At 44.5% G+C, this 27512-nt stretch overlaps 1 protein-coding gene across 1 annotated transcript in view; it reads right to left on the bottom strand.

Moving 5' to 3' along the window:
• The window catches only part of LOC306709722 (inactive phospholipase C-like protein 2), a 63127-nt gene that overhangs the window by 15962 nt on the left and 19653 nt on the right, over positions 1-27512 (bottom strand). Inside the window, exons 2-3 of the mRNA XM_079177986.1 lie at positions 7297-9783; positions 2285-2488 (exon numbers count right to left, since the gene is read on the bottom strand). Coding sequence (XP_079034112.1) covers positions 2285-2488; positions 7297-9783 — 2691 coding nt within the window. The remainder of the gene's footprint in view (positions 1-2284; positions 2489-7296; positions 9784-27512) is intronic.

Below are 27512 nucleotides of genomic sequence, written 5' to 3'. Positions count from 1 at the left end.
CATGTATGTCGAAAATGTCATCACTTCATCCTATCTGACATTTTTTCATAATTTGCACTCAATTCTTGAGTTATGGCCAAAAACATGTTTTGTGAAGTCACTGTGACTTTTGACCACCAAATTCTTCAGTTTTCAGTTCAACCTTGAGTCCAAATAGTTTGTGCCACGGAGCACTCAAACACATAACTCCTCTGTCTACGGCTGTCGCTGGCACAGAGGCATACAAATAATAAAAAAACCACCATCAGTATGAACACAGAATTAATGGTAGTACACAATGCCTTTGTTGTGTTCAAGCATCTTGGGTCAATTTCCTCTTAATGGTGAGTGTAGTCAATGAAGGGGACGTATGAATAAACGTACAGCTATGGGTGCGTATGAGCTGGAAACAGAGTTCCAGTGTGCTTTGTTCAGCTGAGGGTTACCTCATGAGGGTGGCTGAGGACACGGACCGCACACTGATATCCTACAGTTAATGACCGGGTTTTGGCAGCCATGAAGTCACATGCATTTACACTCTCTGTCACACACACACACACACACACACATACATAAAACACATTGGATCCTCTGTTCTTGAGCAGGGAGTGTGGTTGTTGTGGGTCGCACTGCACCAGATCAGCCACAGGCCTTTAGGAACCTCATTAGTAGGCATGGGACAATATGAAAATGTTATGTCACGATTCATGATGTTATCCCGATAATTATCAAAATATGCTTAATACTCTTCAGGTCCTCCTGCATAAATATGAGATGAATACATTTTTAACAGACTCACACAACATTGTGTTATTTCTTACATTATAATTTCTGTATTTGAAGTCAGACTCTAATTCCCACTTCTCTATAAGATAGCAAGCTAGGCAGCTTTTTCAAGTCACCTGATATTTGTCATTTGTGATTATCCCGATAATAGAAACTCACCCGATCAACTTCTTCGAAGTGTTTTTCCTATCGTCCCAACGCTGCTCATGAGGAACCTTAAGTGGGTTCTAGATGAAACCCTTGGAACATAAAAGAGTTCTCAGTAGAACCCCCTGGTTGCAGGCATTAGAAGGTGGGGAGGACGTGGATAGATTTTCCAAAGAGGGTTCTGGGTGGAAGGATTCTCTGTACAACCTCTCATATAGGGTTCTGGGTGGAACCCTACATATGGCTCTAGGTATAACCCTTTATGTTGGGTTCTAGGTAGGACACTCTGAAAGGGTTCCAGGTGGAACCTTTATAAAAGGTCCAATCAGGAACCAAAAAGGTTTATCCTATGGGGACAAGCAATAGAATCATATATGGTTCAGAAAAAGGGAGAATGAAACTCTAAACTCTGAAATATGGATTCTGGGTCTGCTTTGCTGCCTGTCCCCTAAAACATTTTTTTTTTTGTGGACTGGAGCGTGAGAGTTGCTCTGACAGTCCCAAACCTCCTGCCTGGTGCGAGGCCTCATAAAAGTCCAAGCAGATTCTATTCGGAGCCGCTCGTTGCGTCTGTTCCTGATGTCAGTGCACTCCTGTAGGTGTCAGCAGCGGGAGCGCAGGCCGACCTGAGCAGCGCCGGACGCAACAACGCTGTTCCTTCGCTCATGACCCACTTCACCAGCTCCCCTCCGAGCCTCGCAGGAGGGGAGAGGAAGCAGCGGGTGATAACTAATTACAGACAGAGTCCTTCAACCCACCCCACCCCCCACCACCCCCACCCCCCCGGGCCGTGCCAATGTCAAGTGGTGGAAAATGCAGTGTTCTGAGGAGGCGGGATGGAGAGGGACACGTGATATTATACAATGAGTATCTGCAGCTTGACAGTCTGGTTTTAGCCATGTTCAGAGGCCTTGTAAAACACATCCAGCTGTGTGGACGCTTGAATCAAATGATGTGCAAACTAGCATTAAGGGAGGAAGCAAAACCACCACTCCTCTCTGTTTATTGTTCTGTCTTACTTTTGTAAGTGCAGCACCTATGAAGATCTGCACAGAGCAGTTATGTTATCATACTTAAATGCCTGAGTGCTTTGACATTTTATCTTTTCCTGAAGTATATACACTCAAAGAGAGGTTACACACTGTAATAAGATTGTTATTGTCTCGCATGAACACTGTCTAAGATAAATATGCGCGTGTACTGAATTTGTAATTTAATATTTATTTTTTTACAATCATTTCTGACAACTGTTTGTTCAAAAGATTGCTCTAATGTGTGATGCCATACTCAGTCGTTCACAACAGCAGTGTAAGCATTTCTGTTTGCCCGACAGCATCGCGTGCACTCGTTCGCGTGTGTGCGGGGTTTTTACCATGTCATAGGCGTTGAACACTTTGCGCAGCAGCTCGGGCACAGGACCCTGAGCCTCCATGGTGGGGTAAGTCTCGCTCAGGTCCACGGTTACCCTCAGTGACCGCTCGCCGTTCATCAGCCAGGTGGACACAGTCAGGATACACTGCTTCATGTTGGCCGCCGGGGTCAGGCCGCAGAGCTCCTTGAAGGACACCATGGCATTCTGGGAGAGGAAACAACCACAATGAAGGATTCGGGTGTGAACACATAAAAAGGCATAACTGAAAATAATCGACTGTATTTGTTACAATTTTGTTTTTATTTATTAAATGTTCACTCTTTCTAAAACGCTCTGGGAAGAAGCATTAATCACCAGCATAATTAAATAAACGAATCCTTGTGCTCTGAACCTCTTAGCTGTCCCTGCAGCACCAACGTAACTAAAGCAACTAAGACAAATTAATGTACAGTTATGTGCTTGGCAAATGAGGTGATTGTAGTCCTGATTAAATGGCAAGCATTGCAGTCACTTTATGCATATGACCTCGAGTGAGGAGATTTGATGGGCAGAATTGTGACACTCCCCTCAGGCCAGGAACGAGATAAGATAACAGAGTGTTTGTCTTGGTGTCAGTCAAATTATCAGGTTTCCATAACGTCAGTCTGCTCAGTCAACAGCCCAGAGGCTCGGGAGCCAAACATCTGACCGGCCTGAAGGATATGTACATTCAGTCACTCGTCCCTCTCTCTCTAAATTCCTCCTCCTCTAAAGTTCGCCCTTTTCTTCACATATATTTGTGTTATATATCGAACTTAAAACTAGCAAAATGAAGTAATTACCAAAGCATTCTTCTCCTTATGATCCTGTTTCTACATGGACCACCGACCATGTTAGCTCTCTGCTGCTAGATAAATAAAGAAAGCCATCTAAACATGTCCTGTTTATTTAATCTAGTACTGTTCGCAAATCTTTGTTTTCCATCAGGGGCAGCTGTAGCTCAGTTAGCGCGGTTCTGCCATCAATCACAGAGTTAGTGCTCCTCCTCTCCACATGTGTCCTTGAGCGAGACACTGAACCCCACATTGCTCCAATGTATGGGACGCGTTGACCAAATAAATGTAATGTGTCACAAAAGAAGGAGGCAAAAGCTGCAAGCACTGTGAGCTGATATCACCTGTCAAACCTTTCAGATAACTTCGGTTCGTACACCTTCAGGGATCTCCAAACAAAAACCTAAGTTGGCATGTTCTGAGATTTAGAGCCAATACAATAAACAGAACTTTGTTTTTGATTTACCGCCTAGTAAGATTTCAGCACAGCCATCCATGATGCCTTATATCGACCTGAAATAGTTTTTTCCCAATTTGATCATTTGTTCGAACTCTCGCAATAGAATGCAGTTTTTGAGCAGCCAGCCTGTTTTCCAGTCCACCGAAACCAGAGTTTCTGCACGTCTGAGTTCAAAGGCTTTGCAGCCCCAGCAATCAGGCAACTGCCTCTCACAGCATATCATTCTTCTGCCAGCATGGGAATTCAAGCAACCAAACCAGGCCCACTGTTTTTCACACGGCACCCCATTCGTTAACTTGGTTCTAATGCAGCCAAAAAGGAGAGTTTGACAGAGCGAGGTGAGAGAAGAGAAAGGGACAGTGAAAGAGAAGGAGTTCAAAAGAGCAGTCTCAAAGGACCGAGTCTTCGACTGCAAAGTGTGAGGGTGATGAAAACTGAAGATCTTGTTCTGTTATGTGACTTGTTATGCTTCCGTCTTGGCCAATACTCCTTAAAAAAAAAGAGATTCTGAATCTCGATGGGGAATATTCCTGGTAAAATAAAGATAAACAAATAAAACCATAAATCATTCAAAACACAAGGCAGGTAAGAGAGCGAGAGAGAGAGAGAATAAGAGTGGCAGTGTTGGTACTTGGGAATCCGTCGACACACTCGGCACTCTGCAGTGTGGGAACCAGCTGTCTCCCTGGGCTAGACCTCAAGGAGAAATCCACCCCCCCAACCACCCCCTACCCCGGAGGATGTGCTGTCACTGCGGGGCCCGGCCTTTCTGTAGACGGAGAGGGTGGCCGGGGGACGCATTCGAAATCTGTATGCTGTGCCTCAGCCACAGTTAACACCTCTTGGGCCATTGAGCACAGCCAGGGGAAGAAACACAATGGTGGAAGCGGGACTGGGGCGCTAGATTAAATCTGGTGTGGGAGAGCTAGGAGTATGTGTGTGACTGCATGTGTTTATGTCTCAGTGTGGTCTGAGTCACAGCTATTAGCATTCATTGTGCTTTGAATTATTCCACACATGTGTGCATAAGGCCACATGCGTGAATGTTTTTTTTCAGTAATTGTTGTGCAATAAAAGCTAAACTGTTTCCTCGCCATGGTGCAAAAAAAAAAACAGCAAATGAGAGGCTGGGTTTTTAATTACTCCCTTCCCCCACTTTACTCCCCTTCTAACATTCCCCAAACGAGAGCTCTGTGTCCGGTTACAACACAGCCTTTGTTTCTGTTTGTACCCCTCTCTCTCTCTCTCTCTCGCTCTCTCTCTCTCTGCTTCAATCTGTGTATATCTCCGGTTCTCTCTGGTCCACAGAATTGAGTGGTGGTCATTGTGCCTATGATTGCACACACACACACACACACACACACTGTTCAGCAAATAAAAGGAAACTCCAGGCTGGCAGCTCTCCTCCACCTCCACCAACACTTAAGGTTCATGGGCAGCAGCACTTTGGAAAAGACTTAATTCAAGTCACCCACAGAAATAATTGATCTTCTCTTTAACAGACAAACACACTTTCTGTCATTATTCAAAGCAGACCACCTGGAAGCTAGGCTGTTTCAGGACAAAGGGAGTGATGATATAACGCTTTTGACAGTATGTGTGCTGTCCTTTAATGGCCAAGGTTGTATGCCGTGAGATCAGGGATCTTTGTGAGTGCCAAAGGTATTTCTTCCTCACGTTGACGTCTAATCTTGGCTTTAAGTCAGAGGTGGGGAAGCCTCCAGGATTGGCCTGGTTGTTTCCTTGTGGGTTGTTGGCTGCAGGCCCCACTTCTGCCCTCCAGCTTCCTTCAGATTAAAGGCACCAGGCTCCACACAGCTGGCCTCTACAAAGCTTTCACAACCGTCCGTTTTTCTACATTTAAAAGGTTTTATTCTTCATGTATCCTCTTTAAAGCCTTCCTCTCGACTTCACCTCTTTCATTTCATCAACTTTCATCTTTGCGTTTCAAAAAGAAAAATTTACATTTCAAACCAGAGGATATTGTGGCTTGGGGAGCGGCCGTGGTGCCTGTGTTGTTTGCTCAGGTTAAAAGACACCGATTCACATTCAATCATAAACTGCCATTTTGTTATATGCCTTCAGAGTCCTTACCGAAGCCATATGTTGTGAGAGATAATTCAAAGCTACAGAACAGAGTCAGTGTCAGCTGTTAAATGTAATCGTTGATTATCAAATATGTACTGTAAATTTGTTAATTGTAGTTTTACAAAAGTTAGGACATGTTTGATAAGGCTGTGTCAACAGGACTGATTTCACAGTAAGCCATATTTCATGTCTTATTCATTCAATTGTACCATCCTGAATCACACCCGAGAGAAGACAAGGACCGAAACATGACAAACTGCTTAGGTATCCATTTGTCACTAATTTAGATTATTCATACAAGCAACACTTGGATTGGGCCAAATATTATAATCTTTTACCTAGCGAGGAAACACTTTGGTCAGAATTGTTCTTTATTTGTTTGTAATCACACTCTAATTTCCAATGCTTTTCCTGAAATTATCTTCTGCTTATCCCGTTCAGGCTCTAATGTTACTGCCTCTAAAATTACAGGATCACTTACCCAAAACAGAAACCAATTTCTCTCTGTATTGGGGTCTTGGAGAGGAAAATAATGTCCTCTTTCAGATTACTGCCGATTTCCACAACTGAAAAATGTATGACAGCATACCACAGGATCTCTAATCACATCTCTGCTTATTTAGTTTGGTCTGGTCTTTTGTTTGCTGTGCCATTAGACTGAGGTTACTGCTTACTGAAGACAGATGGACAGACCTTGCTATTTATGACCTGATAAATACAAAATTGTGTGGTACATTAGCTTCTGGAGGAATACACATGAGTCCGTCTAACTGTATGTCTACTTATACAGAAACATTATATATTTAATTTTGCTGCATCCTTCCAGGATCGGCTATTACAGCACGAAGAAATTAGAAAAGACAATCAGTAATCACATTTGCCTACCTACCACCATATTGTTTAAGTGAGAGAGCCTGTTTTTTTTTGGCTTTTTAGAGAATTTAAGAATACAAGTAATCGTGTTGGGTTACTTGATTGTCAAAGCACTTTTACATAAATTTTAAGAAGCACAATAAAAATAAATTGCTTTTAATTTCTTATCATTTTTTTACAAACACAATTCTATTAAAACGTTTTTCCCTTGGTTGAAAAAGCATTATTTATGGAGTTGTGTCAACAGTTAAAAGTGTACGGCACTTTAATGTTGTGAGCTGTCAGAAAAGACAAATGCCTGGCCCTCTCAACGAACAAGTTTCATATCGCGCCCTTCAGTCAATACTAACAAAATGACACATACACTGGAAGGCTTCTGCTACTGGTCATCAGCCAAATATACAGTACATCATGGTTACTAATCTTCATTTGATCATCTTGAAGAGTTTTACAGTATTGCACCAAGTGCCCAGCAGCGTGTTCCTCATTAACGATTTCACTATTCATAAACCTCATAATGGTTTAGCAATGTCAATTTATGTCGAAATAGATGCCAACCTCCCCTGGTCTCTTTGGAGCTTCTGGTAAAGCAATCAGGTGCTGAACAGCTGACAACCAGTAGCTGCCATTAGTAGCGATTGTAAACAATACCCAGGTAAGATGGCGGATGGTTAACCCATGAGCTATGAAGCAATTCTGCCTCTTTTGTATTATATCTATGTGATCAACATCTTAGATTTTGTGATTAAGTTTCATAAAAAAAGTATGTAGTTTCTTACCTGCCCATTTTCTCTGAGGTCAGTAGCCTCCCTGAGGGGCTGGGTGGAAGCTCTGAAGAGCTCGTCGACTACTTTGATCCCTGTGGTCTTGGTGGTGGTGTACTCCCGGGCCTTCCTACCCTTCCTGACAGAAAGACCCCTCTTATGTGCCTTTCCTCCTCCCCGTCTGTTGGTGATGGCTACGTGGACAAACAGAGTGGTGTTGGGTAGGAACTCTCCCGTCAGAGATTGTAGGGGGACATGTCTGTAGCCTGGCTGTAGGCACTCAAATGGGATGGTGTACTGGCCAATGAACTCATCTCCAATGTAATCGTCATCCAGCACCACAAAGCGCAGTACTGCAAGTTCCGGTAAATTGATCTGGAATTCAAAACTCTCATCAAAAATAGGGTTGTCGCCATTCTGGGACACAGTCTTGGTTCTTTGCTCAGCACAGTCAGCTGGGATACCGTGGATCTCGACATATATGTAGGGCTCCACCACATCACCCTTAGCTGCAGAGCCGCGAGGCTTTGGCAGATTCTGCCCACTGATGATCTTGATGTGAAGAAGCTGAGCCGATACCCCTGGCAGCGAGTCCCGAGCATTGGCACTGAAGTAGGACACCTCCTCCCTCATGATGGCTGGACGCAACACATACCCACAGTTGCCATTCTGCCTGAACCAGCCTAGGTTAAGATCCATCATCAGGCCTGGCGTCTGGTAGTTCATGGCCACAATCTGGCAGCCACACTTCCAGAAATCCTGGGGATTCATGTTGCTGGCATCAATTCTCATAGGTGTGGGATATACCCTGGAGAGAAAGCGCTTGTTATAATAGACAAATTCCTCTGGGAACTCATTGGCAAACCTATTTGCATCTACCTCATTGAAGGAGCAAATCTCCCAGTGTTTTTGGTCTCTCTTTGAGATCTCAAAGTCCCTAAACTGGACTGACTTGCAGAGAGATACAAGATCAGAGAGCTCCCGGCACAGTCTGAGTCTTCTGTAACCTAAGCCATTTAGCTGGTCCTTCTCATCAGCTCCCACTCTTCGAGACATTTCCAGACCCTCCTCCTCATCTGTCACATCACCCTCAGCGTCAGTACAGTTGGGCGGAAGCCTCTTGCCCTTAATGAGGATTTTACCTTTAAGTTTCTCAGGGGAGGGAAGGTAGTTGTCCTCCTTGTTGGGGGGTTCAATGAACAGCTTGTCTCCAAGAATCTTCTTCATATGCTGTGCCATGACCCTTTGCTGGGGAATGCAGCAATGGGTCACTAAGCAGAGAATCAGGGGATACTCAGAGCTCTCAAAAGCATACTGGTTGATGATATCCAGGACTTTAGAGAAAGCAAGATGTGAGGCGACAGAACTACCCACATACACCACTGGTTCATTATCAGGGCCGTCCCATACAATGACCTCAATGCTGCGACAGCCCATTCTTAGAGCTCGGATGTAGCTGCTGATGTCTGACGAACCCCAAAAATGATCTTCCAGAAGAGAGGCATTATGGGAGGAGTTGATGTAGTAGTGGGACAGAGGCTGGGTCATATCCTGGCACACACGTTTGTGCTGGGGGTCAAAGATGTGGCATTCGGAGGAGAGGAGGTAGTGTGTAAAGCCATCAATGGTGAGGTAGGCCCTCTCCCTACCTTCAGCGGATGGCTCAAATTTCTGAACAATGTCTCTGCACATGTCCTCTGTTACACTTTCCACACCTTGCTCCACATCTACAAAGAGCATCAGATCTTTACTGTCCAGATACTCCTTGTTACTGGAGAACTGTACCAGTAGGAAGAAGATCTCTGGTCGTGTGCAGAGCTCACAGTAGGCCTCCACAAAGGTGTCCATGTTAATTGCCTCACCGTATTGGTCTTTAGATTTTTGGAGTTCCTTGAACTTCAGCTCTATCCTCGACTCTTTCATGCCAGGGTTGAGCCCCTTGATTATCTGGGTGGCTCTGAACAGGTCTATGTGTCCATCCTTTTCCATATCTGCTAGTTCAAACACTGAGCCAATCCAAGACGTTCGAAGACTGGGTTGGCTGGGTTCCACCATGTCCACGGTGTGCCGGCCATAAGACACCAGATACCTCAGGCCCATCACCCAGGTGCTGACAACATCTGCTGTACTGGCTACCAGATCTAAGGACTCATAGTTATCCCCATAGATGATTGAGAAGGCGCATTCATCAGGGAACTGATCTGAGAGACCATTGCTGCGCAGAACTGGGGTTTTCTTTCCCAACCGGACCTCCTTAATGCCCTTGATCTCCAGTTTCGCCTTCTCTGAATCTTTCTTGGATGGCTCCCAACGGAGCCAGTGCATGTCTGGATCAAGCAGAAAGTAACGGTTGTACATGCGTGAGTTGGAGCGCACTTTCTTCATCTCACAACCCTCCATCATGAAGGCCATGCACGCAGCTGTGCTGCTGATTTTGCGGTCACTTGGCATTGAGCTGAAGGACACCGTTTTCTTCCTCACCTGCCTCTGTTTGGAACAATCCTGGAAACAGAATGGGGTGGGGAGGGTTGGGGTAGAGAAAGATTTCTTGGTTACACATTGTGTCTTTGCATATTGTATCTGAACAGTAATGAACACTATAGTGAGATTATAATGTATAACAGAGGAGAAAAGGAGACAAAGACTGAGTTAGTCATTTCATCACAGAGTGGCTCTACACCTAGATCGATATATGCACCTTTAATCCTAAAAGAAAATTACTAAATCTAAACACAATCAGTTATGATGCTAAAATGTATAGGGACATAATATACCATTCCCATAAGTAAACTGTATTGAGCTGCTGAATGCATAAACATGACATTAAACTCCCAGTTATCAAAAGCCTAATGGAAATCTTCTTTTTGTCTCTAGCAGCGAGCCACTATGCTGGAGCCCATTTTATGGAGATGGGACACAGTGGTGGATGGGCATGATGAGGGGTCTTCTTTGACATTTCAATGGCAAAAAACAGTCTTTACTCTTTGTAATATATTAATGACATGCCAATAGCCTCAGAGATAATTATATGTTAATTTAAAATGCACATCTCCATGTCTAATTATTCAGCTCATGTTTTAAATTGCACAACTTCATGTGAAGGCAGAGTAACTTCTGGGGTTTCCCCTTGAGACAGAGCTTAATATACTGTAATGCATGAGGTCTGTTTCTTTTTAAAACAGGGCTGCTTGCTGTAATGATAGGGTACAAAACTGTACAAAACAATTTTGGCTTGGCTCAAGTCACAATGGTTTAATCTCTCAAACAAATTTAAGGGCTTTCAAATCCGTTTCAAGTTACATTATAACTGCAAATGAGATGTGGTTAATTATTCATCCTGTGGGCAACCTCTCATAAATACATTTCTTGCCAACCAATTCCAAAGACATTGAAATGTGAAATGTCTTTGGAAGCTCTACAACCAAGGCAAAAGCCAAACATGTGAAAATACTAAAACAGATGCATCTCACACCACCTGCCATGGCATGGCTGAACTTTTGCAGCTTTTAGGTTGTGAGCCTAGCTGGCAGAAAGCAGACAGACAGAACTGCCCTATTTCTACACAAGGCTGTGGTTAGCTAGCTAGCCTGAATGCAGATGGCCTGGTTAAGGGCTTGGAAAATATGCTTGTTGAATAATGCATACCACATAGAACAGTACAGCAAAATCAAAACGAATGCAATCCACAAATTACTGTTACATATTAAAAAATCTATGCAAAAAGCCTTTGAGACTGTCCTTGTTGTAAAATCTTAGTTTTCCACATGGCTGTTGATTGTTTTTTAATTTGAAGAAAGAAAAGCTAGAAAGGGCAGAGGACCGCAGGGCTACAGAGGAGTCAGTATGTCTTCCCTCCAGGACAGCGACTGCCTATACAGGTCTGATAGATCTCCCCTGAGCATGGTTCAACTTTAGTCCCAGTGAAATCCCTCAGGACCATCCATCTTCTACCTGACGGTCCGAGCCAGATGACAGCCGGCACCTCATCACGATTAATGAGCACCACTTGATGCAAAGCCAAAGATATGACACGATCATCACTCTTGTTTTACGACCTCTATGTCTTTAACCTGCACTTAAATACTCAATATCATATTTTACAAATCTGTAATCTGTAAAAGAGGATCTTGAATCATTCTTTAATGTGGCTGTAAATACCTTTTGGACATTCTAGTCAGTGGCCCCACTGGTCTGACACCAGATGGTGTGCTGTGGCCCGATGATGCTGGGACCACCCAGGTCACAAGGGATGCTTGCTATGTTAAAATACTGTTATTCAGGCTTTTACTTTTCTCTCCCTCAATAAAGTATTTGCATGCAATTGTTGTGAGAGCCTATGTCACGACGCCCAGGAGCATGGTATTGCATGTGCCCTTGCCAAGACTGTGAGGGTAAGGAAGGGAATTGTTGGTTCAGCTGGAGGATAACACAACTCCAACTCGTTCACAGAGGTAACCTTGGAGTGTAAAGAACTTGTCGACCAATTCTCATGAGAGGCAGACAGACCACCGCATTGACGCTAATCCTATCTTTGTCTCATTTTGTCATGCTCTTGATTCCTCCAATAAATCATCCGCCCCCAACACATCATAGAGCTTGTGGAGGAAGATAATCAAGAGATCACATTTCAACCTAAATGTCCTCCTGAGCCTGTTTTTTTCACCTCATAAGAGAGAAAACTACAAGTCAACAACTCTAGCCTATTTTTAAAAGCAGTCCCAAAACACAGTTGGTCTCTCGTCTGGTTTGCAAAAATCAGTCAGATGGACGTCTACATTGACTGGGGTATTGGGGATATGTGAAGAGAGCTCTGTGAGACAGAAAGCAGACTGAGCAAGTGGCAAGAGGGGGAGATCTGTTCTTGTCTGATTGTTTCCAGGCCTTCTTCAGGGAAGTGCTGTAGCCACAGAGGGTCAAAGAGTGCAAAGGGTAATCGTGTGTCTCATTAACATGCTGTTACAATTGGCTGGACAGCGAGGTAGGATGACACACTGGCCAGCTCCAGCCTCTCAATCAAAACCAAGTAGGCAAAATGTGTCTGTTAGGGGTTATTTCACACACAAATTAAATTTGATTATATTTATGGAATTCGAATGTAAAATCATACGGCTGGTGATCTAGAGGTAAATGACTAATCACTTGTCTGGGTAATGATATGTGTGTTGCGGATGTACAGTGTATGCTTAAAAACAAAGGTCAGGGCCAAAAAAGAGAAACAAAAAACCCAAATAATATTTTAAATCATAATTTTGTGAAAATTGAAATGACCTTCCAACAACTATTTTATTTCTGCCTCTGTATTTTCCAACATGCGGCCATGTTTTTCCCCCTGATTGGCTGCGCTTCTGTTGCACTCTCTCACCTCTCACCGCCCCTGGGGTTTTTCCTGGTAAAGATGTCAGTAGTCTGTGAGTGTGTGTGTGTGTGTGTGTGTGTGTGTGTGTGTGTGTGTGTGTGTGTGTGTGTAGATGTGGGTGTGGGTGTGAGTGTGAGTGTGTGTGTGCGTGCTTAAGTGCTTCTGGCTTGGCTGCCTGTTGCTGCAGTGATGTGGGGGTATTTTGGTAGTCCTCCACACCTCCCCCACGCCCTCTCCTGTGGTGACGCCGGTCGCCCCGGGCTGGGTCAAACACTCCCTGATGGAAGGGTGAAGCAGACGGGCGCGGGGCAGGCTGTGAGACGAGTCCCCCGACATCATCTTTTGTCACACCCTGATGCTGGGCGCCATAAGCAGTACAACATGGTTCAACTTCAGTCGTGGGTAGAGACTGGTGAGCATCTCTGAGTTTAAGAGACTAAAGGGATGTGATAAATTATAGTAGGTTACCCAGTTTAATTTTAGGTTATTATTTACTTACAATGTTAGCAATATTTTATTGTTACCCCGAGTAACGTTCTAGTATATCCACTTTTGGGGGCAGAATACAGGGAGCCTATTTAGACTTGATATTGACTTGGACTTGCAAAAAATGACCAGGGAGGCAATTAATGCAAGATGAGCTCTCAGGTTGCCTGTTACACGGCAGCGCCCCACTGAGTGGAGTATTGCATAATAAAAATTGTACTACAGGGAACAATTGACAAGATATTTAAAAAAAAAAATCCTATCTTTGTGTAATTCTATAATCATTATCTTTCCAATGTTATGTTTATAGCATCTCTTCATCTAAAATCAATACACATATGGCTTTCCTGTACTCTCCGGTCTGCTGGAATGCAGCACTATCAAAACTAATGCCTGCTTCATCTCTGGAGGGTGTGTATGTTTGTGTGGGTGCAACACAAGCACCCCAACAAATACCCCCAAGGGCTTCCTCTGCTGCCTGATCGCTTGTTGTGCCAGAAAGCACAGGCAAAACTAACTACTACGTTCTCTCTCTCAGACTGACAAATACAATATCGTACTGAGCTGCTGAACCTGTTTTTGAACACATGGAGGATTGATCTCTCTCCTAAAGATCTTCCTGTGGGAGCCATGACATACTGCTTCTTTCACTACCCACTGGCCCACTCCCCCCCCCCCCCCCCCCCCCATCCCACCAAACCTCAAACCATCCCACCTCGTCGCCACGGCTCGGCTGGCTGGCTGCCACTCGCTACTCCTGCTCCTATCATATCGTATCTCATCTCCAAAAAGGGGTATGCAGAAAGTAGTCAGGCACGGCTCAGTTCCTCTTGCCCACAGAGCTACTGTGTCATTTGTGTGTGTGCAATGTGAATCAGTGAATAAGGCAAAAGGGGAGCGTGGGTAATGGAGAATGCAGACAAGAGCATGCGGAGCAGAGCCCACTTGATGACGTGCTCTCCGAGATGTGAGTCACAGTATGTGTGTGTTGTGTTTGCCTGGATGTTGGCTGGGGGATAGGATCAATGTCCATACACATATAGAACACCCCGACAGACAAATAGTCACAGCTATGCCACATTACACATGCACATATTAACATGTCAAACACTAAGAAGTCCAACACACACCACACAGACACCCGGTTCCTGCGTTTTGATGGTAAAGCGTTACCGTCAAGGAGCCCTGTGTTAATTTGTGGAACAAATGACTTCTTCCATTTCTGATATTACAGTCAAGGAAAAAATATCTTCTCCCCTAATTATCAGATTGAAGATTTTCATCATAGTGGCCGTCGACCTTGCAAGTGTTGCCTGTCTGTATGAAAAATGAAGCAATAATGTTTACGGGTTAAATTATATTCACTCTTCATTGTTAGAGATGCAGAATGTGTAAACCAGGGGTCCCCAAACTTTTTCCTGTGAGGGCCACATCACTGAACATATCGTTTGACCTAGGGCCCGATTATTGGGGGGGGGGGGGGTGCTACTCGCAGGTGAGCGACTGTTGCATCGTGCGCGCGGATCGGGGCGGAACACCGCCGTGCGCGATAAAGAGAGCAGGGGAATTGAAAACGCGCGACCATGTATTGACAGACATGACATGGCGGCGTGTAAATAAATTAAGCACAAGTACTCGTCCTTCAAGCTCCGGTCTCTCGGCTCTTCTACTTCTTCTACTCTTCTACTTCTACAGGGTGCGCGCATGACAGCTCTCATCTCGTTCGCCCCCTGGTGGTTGGCTGATTCAGGAAGCATTTGATTTGATATGTAGCAGAGCACGTATTTTAAACGTTAATATCGCAGACGATCATGCTCATTTAATCGTGGCAGCCAAAATCGTGATCGCGATTAAAATTCGATTAATTGTGCAGACTGAAAAAAAATCATAATGCGTCTCTGGTATTGTTCAGGGGGCCGGACCAAATGTGGAGGCGGGCCGCATCCGGCCCGCGGGCCGTAGTTTGGCGACCACTGGTGTAAACATTCAGTATACCTCCAGTAGCTAGCGTAGCATAGAAAAGCTAACACTAGTTGATGATGTTTTAACGTACTCTGTAAATGTTGGCTCGACAGGTTTTTATGTTGTATAAATCAAACGTGTATCTCCTTCCAACCTGTCCAGGTAACGAGTATCAATATTAAGAAAATCTCGAACGAATGAATTAGAGTCCATGGAGCAGAGTCGGTCAGTTGTCGGACCCTGGTCAGAGCTGGCCGATGTGATTGGCTAGTCTGCGCTCGAGGGGCGGGACTTAGCGAAGGGTCAATTGGTAGCCAAAGGCAACCTGGCGCACGTTATTGTCAAGCACTGCTATTTGAATGTTTAAAATATGCAGTTTTTTTATTTAGGTGCTTTCCTTGAATCCTCTCGAACATTTTGGCTTTCCAAAATGTTACATGCAACAAAAGAGCCAATGCAACAAGTGACGAATGAGGAATGAACAAGCTAAATTAACAAGTAGAGGCGATTTGATTTTTCTATTTTTGGAACAAACCCAGCATCGTTCCCTGCAGAGGCTCTAGACGTGAAGAGCCAAAGAGTTCAGCCTTTTGGCTGGAAGCATTTCACAGCTCGGTAAGGCCCAGTGTGCTTGGATGAGGTAGGTGGGAGGTCATCGTCAGAACACCCCCCCCTTCCTTCCCTCCCTCAAGTCTGGGCTGCCCACCATTACCCCAAGCCACCACACATCCAACAAGAAGATGGTTACACAAACTGACATCTGAATCCTGCCACAGCTTAAGGCAGACACAATTCAGCCTCTAAAAGACTCTAAATCTGAGAGGAAAGAGGCATCCATAAAGAGAGAATGAAAGAGAGAGAGAGAGAGAGGTAAGGTGGATGTATATATGCTAAGATTGTGTGTGCATGAAAAAGAGATAGAAGGAGCGATTGAGTTTAATGAGCTTAATGCTAACTTAATTTGTTAAGATGCTTTTGCGATGCTGTGCAACCTCAATGCCAATAAAGCTAATTAAATCAAATTGGAAACCTAAATTCTCATAGGAGGGGAAAAGAGAGAGAAGGCGAGGGATGCAGAGATAAATACAATAGTTTGCCTCGGCAACACGGCATTGTTTTCTGTCATGCTCATAAAGCATCGTTGAATTGAAGACAGATTTTGGAAATAGGAGAGGCGAGGGATGGAGAGAATAAAGAGAGACAGATGAGGGAAAGAGAGTCAGGGGGGGAGAGAGAAGTGGGGCCTGTCACCGTTTGTCACTGTAATCTCTCATGTGGGCGACTGCTTTAATTCTCACGGTACCCTCAGCGGCACATCACGCAACTCATCGCAGATTCTTTTGTGCAAGTTTCGCAGAACGCCAACATAATGTGTGAATAGGCGAGGAAATCGAAGGTCTGAGAGGGGACGTGAGAATCCCTTGCGTTGGTCCCAGTGCAGGAATGGATACACATTTTCTTCCAGGTGGTCCATTGTGTAACACCGTTACCTTGAATTTAAAGCCCTGGTTCTGTTGTTAAAACGCTTCCCGTGCTCGGATAATAAGTGGAATTCCCCGAGAGAACTCTGAAAAAGCTAAAGAACACCAAGCAGTCTCACTAATTGCCGGCCCACAGAGAGAGTGGAAGTCAATGCCATCGAGCTCTGGAACCACAGAGTCAGTCCCGCTGATAGTTCAGTCACACAGCATTTGTGTTTAGCAGTCCATTTATCCGCACTGGTCATGCGATCACACAAGGCAGTCAGTATGGCACGTCTACAAGTTTGGTCATGAATTCGATCGCACCTTTCGAGTTCATCGCACATTCGAACGCCGCACACCGATGTTGAGCTCTCTTGTGGCTCCTCCATCACACCGAACTCGTTCTCCCCAGCTGCTTTCCTCATGCTTTCCATCGCCTGCCATCCCCAATGGGGCCAATTATTTCCAGCAAAAACCTATTGCATAATCGCTCAGTTCAGGTGAGTTTGAGCGTGTTCACGCGGGCATGCTTGTTGCTAAGCATGAGGGGGAGAGGCAGACAGGGAGTGAGACACACACAGACAGACACAGAGAGAGGGAGAGAGAGAGAGGGAGAGAGAGAGAGAGAGACAGACTCTTTTCTTTTACAGGGTCAAGGCACATCCACTTCAGGATTTCCTGTCAACTTCCTGTCTTGTCAGTCTGTGGTCATCCTCTTCGGTGGGCAAGGTGTCCGCTGTCAATCTCAGCTCTCGGTCACTCTTAGTTTTTGTGTGTCTGTCGGGTCATGTCGGTAATTCTGTAGAAGCTGTGTGAAATAATAACAGAATAATCCTCGTATATGGGGAGGGGGGGGGGGGAGACACGGGAAGGTGTTTGTTTGTCCCGGGATTCCCTTACAGTCTCCGGCTGAATGTAGTCTCCGCTGTTTTCCCAGGTTTAGCTGTTTGAAGGTCGCTTTATCAGCTCATATTAATGATTTCTGTGTCACACCTCCTCCATTGACTATGCCTTCTATTCTAGAAGCTTTGTGAGCCCATTCGGCTACAGTGTCTGAGCGTTCCGGAACAGAATCTGCCGAGATTACAGGGTTCAATTCTCACTGGAGGCACCCCACACATCTGCAAATTCATGGACCCATGGCACCGTGGGGAACTTTGGATAACACTGTTATACATAAAATGGCACACTCAGTGCACACAAAATCTTTAACTCCTAAAGCATCCAAAGGTTTTCGCTACTTAAAGCTGCACATGGGACCTTTGCACATTTTGCTGCTTCAATCTGGGAGAGTGACAGTGATAACAAGTAGTTTGAATATTTTTGAAATAACTTTAATCTTTTAATACAGAAGGCAGAAAAGTGCCACGAGAGGTCTGGTGATTAGTGCTAGCTTCTGTATAGGAATTAGTTTAGCATTCTTGTTTTGAGGCATGGAATAGTTACTTCCTGTTCACGGAAACGACTATTAGAACAATTACATTTTATCCGGAGTAACAAGCTGAGCCTATGTTGTCTCAGTTAGCAATAGGATGCTCTGGGCGACACAATAGCCAAGTGGTATAGGTGCATACCACATGAGAAGGAGGAGGAGGAGAGGAAGAGCAGTATGCTGACTAGAGAGCCAAAGCTGCCGTTGCAGGTGAAGACGTTTTTCACAGTATCACAGACATATGCGATACATGTTTCTTTGATATACTTTACTAGAAAGTCCAAACTGTTTTTTAGTATTATTGTTGAGTTAACAATAGGGATGTCAGTTAGATTTGGTTAGGTCAGAGCGATGGAATATTAAATCATCCGTCTTTGCTCACTACATCTTTGTCTTTCTTACTCTCAGGTGTGCGACAGGTTATGAACTTCTTTTTTTAAACACAAAAATGCAAAATCATCAGAAGCAGGTAATTATGGGTTATCGTATCCGCAAAAAAAACAAATCCATATCGTGCATACTTAATATAAAAGGCATGAAATGCCCTAAGAAATAATCTAAACATTTATAATAAAAGGAATAGTATGCTCTGATCTCTTTGGGTGAGGGAGTCCAGTCATGTCAGTTTGAACATCATACGTGAGGCTTTTGGTGACTGTTTTCCACGAGCAAAAGACTGATTGAATTTCACAGCCCATGAACAACTGTGTATCGTTCCAACACAAATGAAAGTCGGTACAATTGGAGATGCAGGCTTTTTATCCGACAACAGCCTAGCTGTGTGCCAAGTCCCTCACAGCTAGCTCTACTGGAGGTACTCATCGACTCCTATCAGATATAACTATGTTCAACACTCCCTCGTGGTCTGCATTGCTTTAATTAAACAGTGTTGTCTGATCTCAACGCATTCCTCTCATTACATTCATTACCACAGTGTTTTCTCATTTCCCCACCGGATCTTTGGCTGTGTTTGCCAAAGATGTGGAGTGTGTGGAGTGTGACATTAAAGTGTGTTTGCGCAACACCCGATGATGAGCTACGAAAGGATAGTAGTTAGCACAGGAGCGCTCGTCATCAGTCCTCCCCTTTCTCTTTATTGCTTGTCCTTCCACTCTCTCACTATTGTTTGCTCTCCCACTTTGTCTTTCTCACTGTCACTCAATCGTTGTGTCTCTTTCTCTACATATATATATATATATATATATAGATAGATAGATAGATAGATAGATAGCGCCAATAAAGAGGTAAGATTGATACTGGGAAATAATTAAGGACTGAATGCGCTGAATGTTTCTACCCTGTGGGAAATGATCTATCACTTGCTCAATAACATCTGACAGGGGCAGCGCTCACATTGAATCGTCTGCCTGAGCTTCGGGCGCAGCAAAAGGGGAAGCCAGAGGAATTCTTATGGGTACATGCACATGCACACACACACACACACACACACAGTGTCTATGTAAGACTACAGCTCACTTTCAACAGGAAGTGAGAATGTTGCAGTGGCTCTTATGTGCAACGCTACCAGATGTGGGCCTTCCTCTGATCCACTTCCAACGAAACTTTTGCACGGGACGTCTCTGAAGCACCGACTATATACAGCCTGCGGTCCTCAGTGTTGCGGCGTGGCTGAGACTGACATGTTTATCACAGCCAGACAGCGGGGAGCTGAGGATGAGCAGGAGGCTGATGAACAACAAATGTCACCCTGCCAGTCCATGTGCCACACATCTCCGCGGCATTTACCCTCCACCTCAGACACAATGCTCGTATGAAATGACAGCCTGCCAAAAGATTAGAGGCAACTCTGCGAGAAAGAGGAAAATAAGAGAGATGTTATCTGTGCAGCCGGGAAAAAAAGAGCAAAATGTGTTTTTGTTTTTTTTAAAGCCCCAGAAACATCAAGTGCTATTGAAGGCGTCAATATGGGATTTGCAAGTCTGAGCATGAAGGCTCCGTGGCTATAAATGAAAGCATTGCAGGACAACGAGGCCACAAGTTACCCGAAGCTTAAATCGTACTCTGTGCCCCGGCATCCTCAACACTTCAGTCCGACAATGCGGCCGCACAGGCGTAACCTTGACTGCCGGCTGCAATGCAGCGAATGGCTGGGAGAGAGAAGTGCCCCCGCCTGCCACCAGAGAGCTGTGCTGCTGCAGTACAGGACACCTCTGCTACACCCCCCCCCCCTCCTCCAGCCTCCCTACATCCCATCTCGCTTTTTTCCCCACCTCTCCTCTCCTCTACTCCCTGAACGGGACCAAAGAGTGGGGGAGATAAAAGGGGGGGCATCCTGCACTGTCCTCTGACAGATGTGCATTGTGGTGTTCACGGATCACCACACAAACGTATACATTTATATACACACACACACACACACACACGCACAGACAACCACCACCACAGTCTGTCCTTGACAGCAGTTCAGTGTTTGTCTCCATCCCTTTTGAGGTGCACATCGAAGAGAAATTCACAAAGAGAATAAACTACGAGATATGTTCTGTTTTCCCTTCTACACCTCCTCATGTACACCTACACACACACACACACACACTCACACTGCTGCTTCATTGTAAAAACCCACACATTTTTGTGAAGGTACACACCTGCCTCCAGGTGCAGCACACTCGCTCTCCGAAACGCCCACCATGTGTGTATTTTAAACATCCAGAGCTGAGGAGCTATTTAGACGCCGGTGTGGAGAAAGAGATGAGGGAGGCTAAAATTGTTCAGCGAAGTCCAGTCACCTGTGTAGGTGCGGATGACTCTGCGTGGGTAGAGGAGCAGGCGAGCTTACTATAGCCCAGCACACACGGAGCCTTTGGGTAAAGGCTATTGTTTTCTTCCAAACCCCCGTCTCTGCTCAGCGTTTGGCAAAAATAAGACTACATCTCCGAGCAGGCTTTGATCAATGATGCATTTTCTCTCTGACACATTCCACGCCTGCGTCCCTGAAGCCCACTCAACTCTATAAATAATCCCCGTGAGCCTGATCCTTGGCTGGGCTCCTTCTGTCTCGTCAAGAGGCTGGCAAACCAACTCATGGACTGTTCCAGTGGGGAGAAGACAACAACTGCGGTTTGGTATTTGCACCCCGCTTCTCTTTGATCTGCAGGATGATGAGCCTTCTTCCACAGCTCCTTCCCCGGGGTTCTCTATTAGATAATCATTCTCCTTTGCACTTAATTGGTTAAGAACACTTGGACAGTGCCTTAACTCTAAAATGCTATCAGTTACCAGTTATAAGTTCCACTCTATACTACGTTAAACTTCTATCTAACTGCATTTCACCGGGAAATGGAAGTTTTACTCGAATAATTATGATGAGCCTGTAAAACACGACGACCAACAATATAGGAAATATAGTTAATAGCAGCTTCCCCCCCTCAACCCACCACACTAGTACTGCTTACACATTAACACATCAATAATAATAATCCAATTTTGTAATATGAAATAATACAGTTTGACACTGCCATGGGACATTCTGCACAATGAGTCACTTGAATGCAGGATTATAATAATGCATCACTGTGATGTGTAGTTGCTACTTTTGCTCGAGTAAAGATACTCGTTCCGCCACTGGTTACTAGTGATAACTGGTACGAGCTGGGAGGGGATCTCCATGAATAACAGGTTCATTCTTCTTCTCCCAGTAGTGGAGACAAAAGTCGGGCATGGGAGGAAGTGGGTGAGTTTGAGTAAATGCACGGTGGGGGGTTTGGGTGGAGGACGCGGGGGCAGAATGGTTCAGTGTTCCCACTTTGCAGAAGAGCTCTGGGTGAATGTGACCTTTGTGTTTGCCCGACTGACAGGACTGCAGCGAGGGAACTCAGGACCGTCATGAGCTGGCTGGGGTTTCGGTGGACAAGAGGTGTATCGGCAGAAGATGTAGACTCTGTGCGACTCCTCAGGAAGGAAGAAGGCGGTTGACATGCGAGGGAAGAGCAGGGAGAACAACGGTTCCTATTTTTAGGTCTGGCCTCACTCCTCCACTGAGAAGAGGGGGAGTCAGGATTCCCTGGGAGAGATCTGAACAGCAGGCGGGGAGGTGAATGTGTTGAGGATGCGTAAAAAAAAGCCACGCTGATATCCAGGCCTCGATACAAGCTGACCCAGTTTCACTAAAAAGCCCTGGCCGCCACATTAAACTCAGCTTATCTCTCCTAGCAAGGTCTTGCTCTTGTTGCTCGTGTCATGTGAAGGGTGATGGTGTTATTTCATGCTGTCCCCTTTTCTTAACCAAGACTGTTACCCCGAAACAATGAACGAATTGGATGCAATCTTATGCAACATGATTCTCAAGAGTTCTTTGGTATTAAAAACGTATTGAGGTGTTGTGGAACTTTACACGTTGAGCAAAGGATCAACTGGAAGAGTGCCTCAGCCCCAACCCTGGGCGTCATCGAGATCACCATCTGAATGAAGTTTACTTTACCTCATCATGAAGAGTCCGTCTCCACTCGTTTTGCTGGCCAAACCTCTTTGCGTTTGTATGAATTCTGATTTGCAATGCAGCCTTAAACAGATCGTCTTGGCACTACTACACTAGCCTATGTAGATCTACTTTGATCCCAGCTGCACACACACACTCCCGCAAAGCTTCAGAGAGACGCTGTATCAAACAGAGGAAGCACCGAAATGAGTTTGAGAAGTGGGTGATGGTTATTTTGGTCCTCTGCTGTGTTATCACTTCATGTGGTTGACTTTACAGCTCCCTGTAGAGCACACAAAACCGTGTAGGCTTTCAACCAGCCGCTACAGGAGCAGAACCACATCAGTGTTAAAGGGCGGACCATCCGGGGTTGAGCCCACAGCCCCTGTCATTACCCCTCTCTGTGGGGAGCTTTAGGCCTGGTTCTTGAAGACTGGTGACCGGAAGACACAACCCTAACAAGCATCACCTCGGTGAACACTTCCCAGCTTCACTGCACCCATTCCCCAAACATTTGTGTTTAAAGAGACATATCATGTTCACTTCCAGGATCCTGTATTTTGGGTTTATACTAGAACATGTTGACATGATTTAATGTGGAAAAACCTCTTTATTTTTCTCATACAGTCTGAATGCACCTGTATCCACCCTATGTCTGAAACGGTTCATATTTAGCGTGAGGCCGTGTTCCCCTCATCCAACCAACCCAAAATGATCCAGTCCTGCAATCAGTCATCACATATTAACGGCACTTGTTGGCAGCTTACCTCGTCCCTTTACACAATTTTCCTTTTAGTGAAGCAAATAAAAGTCATGATCAGGTAAAGTAATCCAGTTGGATAAATGATATCTGTACTTCTGCACCAATTATGCAAAACTACAGCAATTCCTCCGCGTTATCATTATGTCCATAATGTTACACTGCGATGAGAATGAAAGACAATTGCCACGAGTCCATCAGGAGTTCTGCTGAAGGCATTACCCTTTCCAAACAAAACGTACTTTATCAACTAAAACAACTCCTCATTTACATCTACCAAGGCTCTTCAACCTTTCCTCTCATCACCAACAAACCGAACCCAACAGCAAAACAGGAAGTGACTGATTGCAATTGCCTTAAAGGCCATAATACTGAATCTATTTAGGATTTCTACATAACAAATATTATTTAACGAAGTATGTTTTCCATTCAGAAATACCATAGACAGTCTGTACTTATTAAGTTCAGGCAAAATTTAAAAAACTAAAATCATTGTCCGCAATATAAACGCACAACTGTGAGATTATCTTGATTTGTTCTCTTAGAGATAATAATCTGTAGTTAAACAGAATCTTTGTTGTTTGGCCTTCTAGACATTATTATCTTGAGTAAAAAACAGTATTGGTGTATTGGTAGAATAATGCGATTATAAAGACTACAGCCAGTTTAAAACTGGACCCAACTGACATATTTTTTACATATATAATATAAATTGTATAGTTTTGACATCACAACCCTACAGAAATCCTGACGGCTTGTTTAAAAGCAGTTTCTGAAGACGGGCTGCGTATTTCTCCATGGATTGAGCGTATAGATGCTCTCACAGTATTTCTATATCACCGAGAGCTGTTTCATAATCAATTCTACAATATGGGACCTTTGTTATTCTTTAGAGATGGAACATGAAATCCAGACTCAGCGCACATATGTGGGTTTTATTTCAATGGTAGAAACTATGCCCAAAGTCACAGCATGACTCACATCTCTCCAAGGACAAAAAAGGCTTTTGTTGAGCGTTTGCTTAATTATGGAGAGAGAGAGAGAGAGAGAGAGAGAGAAAAGTGCAGAGTGTGGTACTCAATGTCCTTCAAAAGGGGAAAATAAAAATCCCACTGCGGAGTGGCTACTTTGACAAACCAGGCTGGAGTGTGTGGGTGTTACAAGGGCATGGAGGGGGAACCAGGGTCAGAACAGCTATTGAATGCTTTGAGGTGGTGGGCGTGGTGGTACGGCAGGATAAACTATTTCCCCCTGCTCAACCACGGCTTACAATAAAGTACACAATGGAAGACCTAGTTATTTTCTACACTGAGAAAAAAAAGTCTATTATATATTGGTTGTATGCAAGAACAAGTAGTGAATGAGACTTCTGTGTGCGCTTACAACATCATTCCTCTTACGGGGCAGATGGTTTTGTAGCCGACATGAAAGATCTTCTCCAGCTTAGTGAGCGCAGCGTTTGAGGCCGGTCCACCGGACAGTCACATGCTGTTGGGGTCCTACGGGGCACTCCTCTCCTCATCCATCTGCTGTTCCCCCCTGACCCCTCCCTCCCTCCCTTCCTCCCTCCCTTCCTTCCTTCCTTCCCTCCTTTTGGCATCTCTTTTTGCAGGTCTAAACAGACTCATCTGCAGGACATTTACCGGAAGTTGTTCAATCGCCGCGCCGTGCAAGTGGAAGCCCCTTTGTCACTTCCTGTACAAAGGGGCTGATTGTGATTCAACACGCGGCATCTGTGAGCATCCTGGCTGACTTACTACACTCATTAAGGACGACGGCAGCTCTGCACTGCTCCACTGTACTGTTGGTAGACTGCAGCAAGGTGATAATGACAGCATGGTTGGTAAAAGGCATGTAACGGCTTCTTCCATGGCTTTTATCGCCATGTTATGTTCATATACGTTAATCACGTCCCTTTAGATCTCTGTTTGCATTGCGAGGGCGCCTAAAGGACAAGAGGTGTCACACACACACACAGACACACACATGCATACACAATGCAATGCAAATTCTCTGCAGCTAATCAGATCAAACATAAAGGAGATAGAAAAGAAAAAATTAATAATCCTATGAGATTGTCATCGGCGAGCAAACATAATGTCGTGTCCCTCGTCGCTTCTTCCGGGACGAAGTTTTGCTCACTTTCAAACAGACAGGAAGCAAAACACCACATACGTACATACCTATGCACATGAATACATTTCATATCGTTTTTTCCACCAGAGAGTAGCAGAGGGTAGCTGCTCACGAAACACTTAATCAAAGCTCTGCATTCTATTGATTCCACAAATGCCTCCTGAGCCGTGCCCACATCCTAACAGCTTCATCTGCATGCCGTCCTTCACACCACACTTTTTTTTTTTCTTCCTCACGGGGCGACGCAGTGCGCAGCGTTGTCAATCAAATCGCAGTCGACTACGTCTGAACCGAGATTGCAATCAACTGCCAACTTTTGGTGTGCGAGTAATTGAAATTCATCAGCGGTGACCTTTTTTCTCAGGGAAACTCGGCATCCAGCATTTTTATTTTAATCACAAACCTGTCTGTGACAGATAACAGTGACATTATGAGCAGGAAAAGGAAGCAAGACTTCTCTATTTTTTTTTTTTTTTTTTACATATTGTCAACACAGTAATTAAATGATAATTCATGGATTGATTCCGACATGATTTGCCAGACTAATGGAGTTCAGACGCGGTGCAGCAGATAGCAGAACTCATCCGGTGATGAATGAACGAGCTTTTGTTGCACATGATAACGCAGGTATGTCGGCGGGCAGAGTTTGTGAATGATGAGTTTTCTTTTACATCTAAATGCAGAGTGAAATGTCAGATGAGAGCATTTTCAACCACGGAATATCCCGTATATATATATGGTGCATTTCCTTTTGGCTGTAGCTGCTGCTGTTCCAGTCCTTCCCAAATGTCACGGTCAAGTAAACAGAGAGGAACCTCACTTTGGGGAATCCTTACACCCTGCGAAACCCATCGAAGCCCATATTCAGGCATCACAAGGGCGAATACAAAATGCATGGCTGCCGTGAACATTTTTTTTGAAATTGCACTTTGTACAAAAGTACATTTTCAAGATTAAATAACGGGGTGAAAAGAGCGCTAAAGTGGCCTGATCTGCTTTCCTCTGTCACCAGAGAAGCCTTTTGAGATAAGGCGTTTCGTTGTTTCATTCCTGAAGAAGCTTAGCCTATTGACATTTATACAACTAGATTAAAAGCTTACATGCTTTTATGCAGACTACGAAGCCTGCATACCCGACCCCATCTTTCCCCAAATATTGTGAAACTGGACTGAATACCTTTTTTTCACCTAAAGTACACTCTGTTTCTCTCAGAGGCTTTACAGCATGCACAACATACAACAATGATGGGTCCTTGGCCTAAATGATGCGAAAAAGTAAAAGTCCAAACACTTTTCTCACTGCAGATATTTTGACTAATAACAATAGTAATGGCTCCGTGAAGTGAACAAACAATCTGCTATGTATTGTATTCAGCATAACAAGCAGTCCTGTATTTAATTGTCCCACAAAATGAATGCTTCTCAAGATAAACGACGAGTGTCGAGGCAATAAAGTTAGAGGAGCTTTACAATCCTCAATCTAAATAATCTGTTGAGAAGAACTAAAAACACTGTTCTCACAGCAAGGCCGGAGGTTTTAATTGCATACACTTGTCCAAACTGACGGCTTTTCTGCTGAGGGAAAAAAAATAAAATGTAGCAGCAATGTAGGAGATGACCTACTAACTCGGGACACATGGGAAGTGGCCTCTTCCTAGAATTCAATTAAAAACAGATCTAATAGTTGCTACTTCGAGCGCCCGTGCTTGGACCACACCCATCTTCCAAACCGGGCCAGCGGCATAATGTGAACCGTTGCTTTCACGGTTGGTAATAATCATATTACATTACCTGATGATGATTTAGCCTCTGGGGGGGGAAGCCGCTAGTATTTTTGGGGGGTTCCGCTGGAGCCAGCTGAGATCCAGATAAGTGATATCTGGGTCATCTGTACGCTGGTCTTTGTTTACAGCCTGATGAGCAACTTGAGATGTGAGAATAGTTGAAAGACGATGTCTACGACCAGATTGTTTTTTTTTTATAAATAACCAGTTTAAAAGCTCATAAAAAAGCCAAGTCGTCAGACCACAGCCGATGGGTCCTGAGATTTAGCATTGTGACGCAGCCTGCTCAAATGTGATTGGTCAATACTACTCGGACTACAAACAGACTACAAACGGAAACCAGAACCAAAATACCAAAATCTTGTCCTGCTGCCTACAGATTCTGCATTCATACACGGATATCTACGGTTATTACATA

This window comes from Pholis gunnellus, assembly GCF_910591455.1.
Source record: "Pholis gunnellus genome assembly, chromosome: 17".
NCBI lineage: Eukaryota > Metazoa > Chordata > Actinopteri > Perciformes > Pholidae > Pholis > Pholis gunnellus.
Note: the sequence above shows the minus strand (reverse complement) of the source record. Positions and strands in the feature narration are given on the sequence as shown.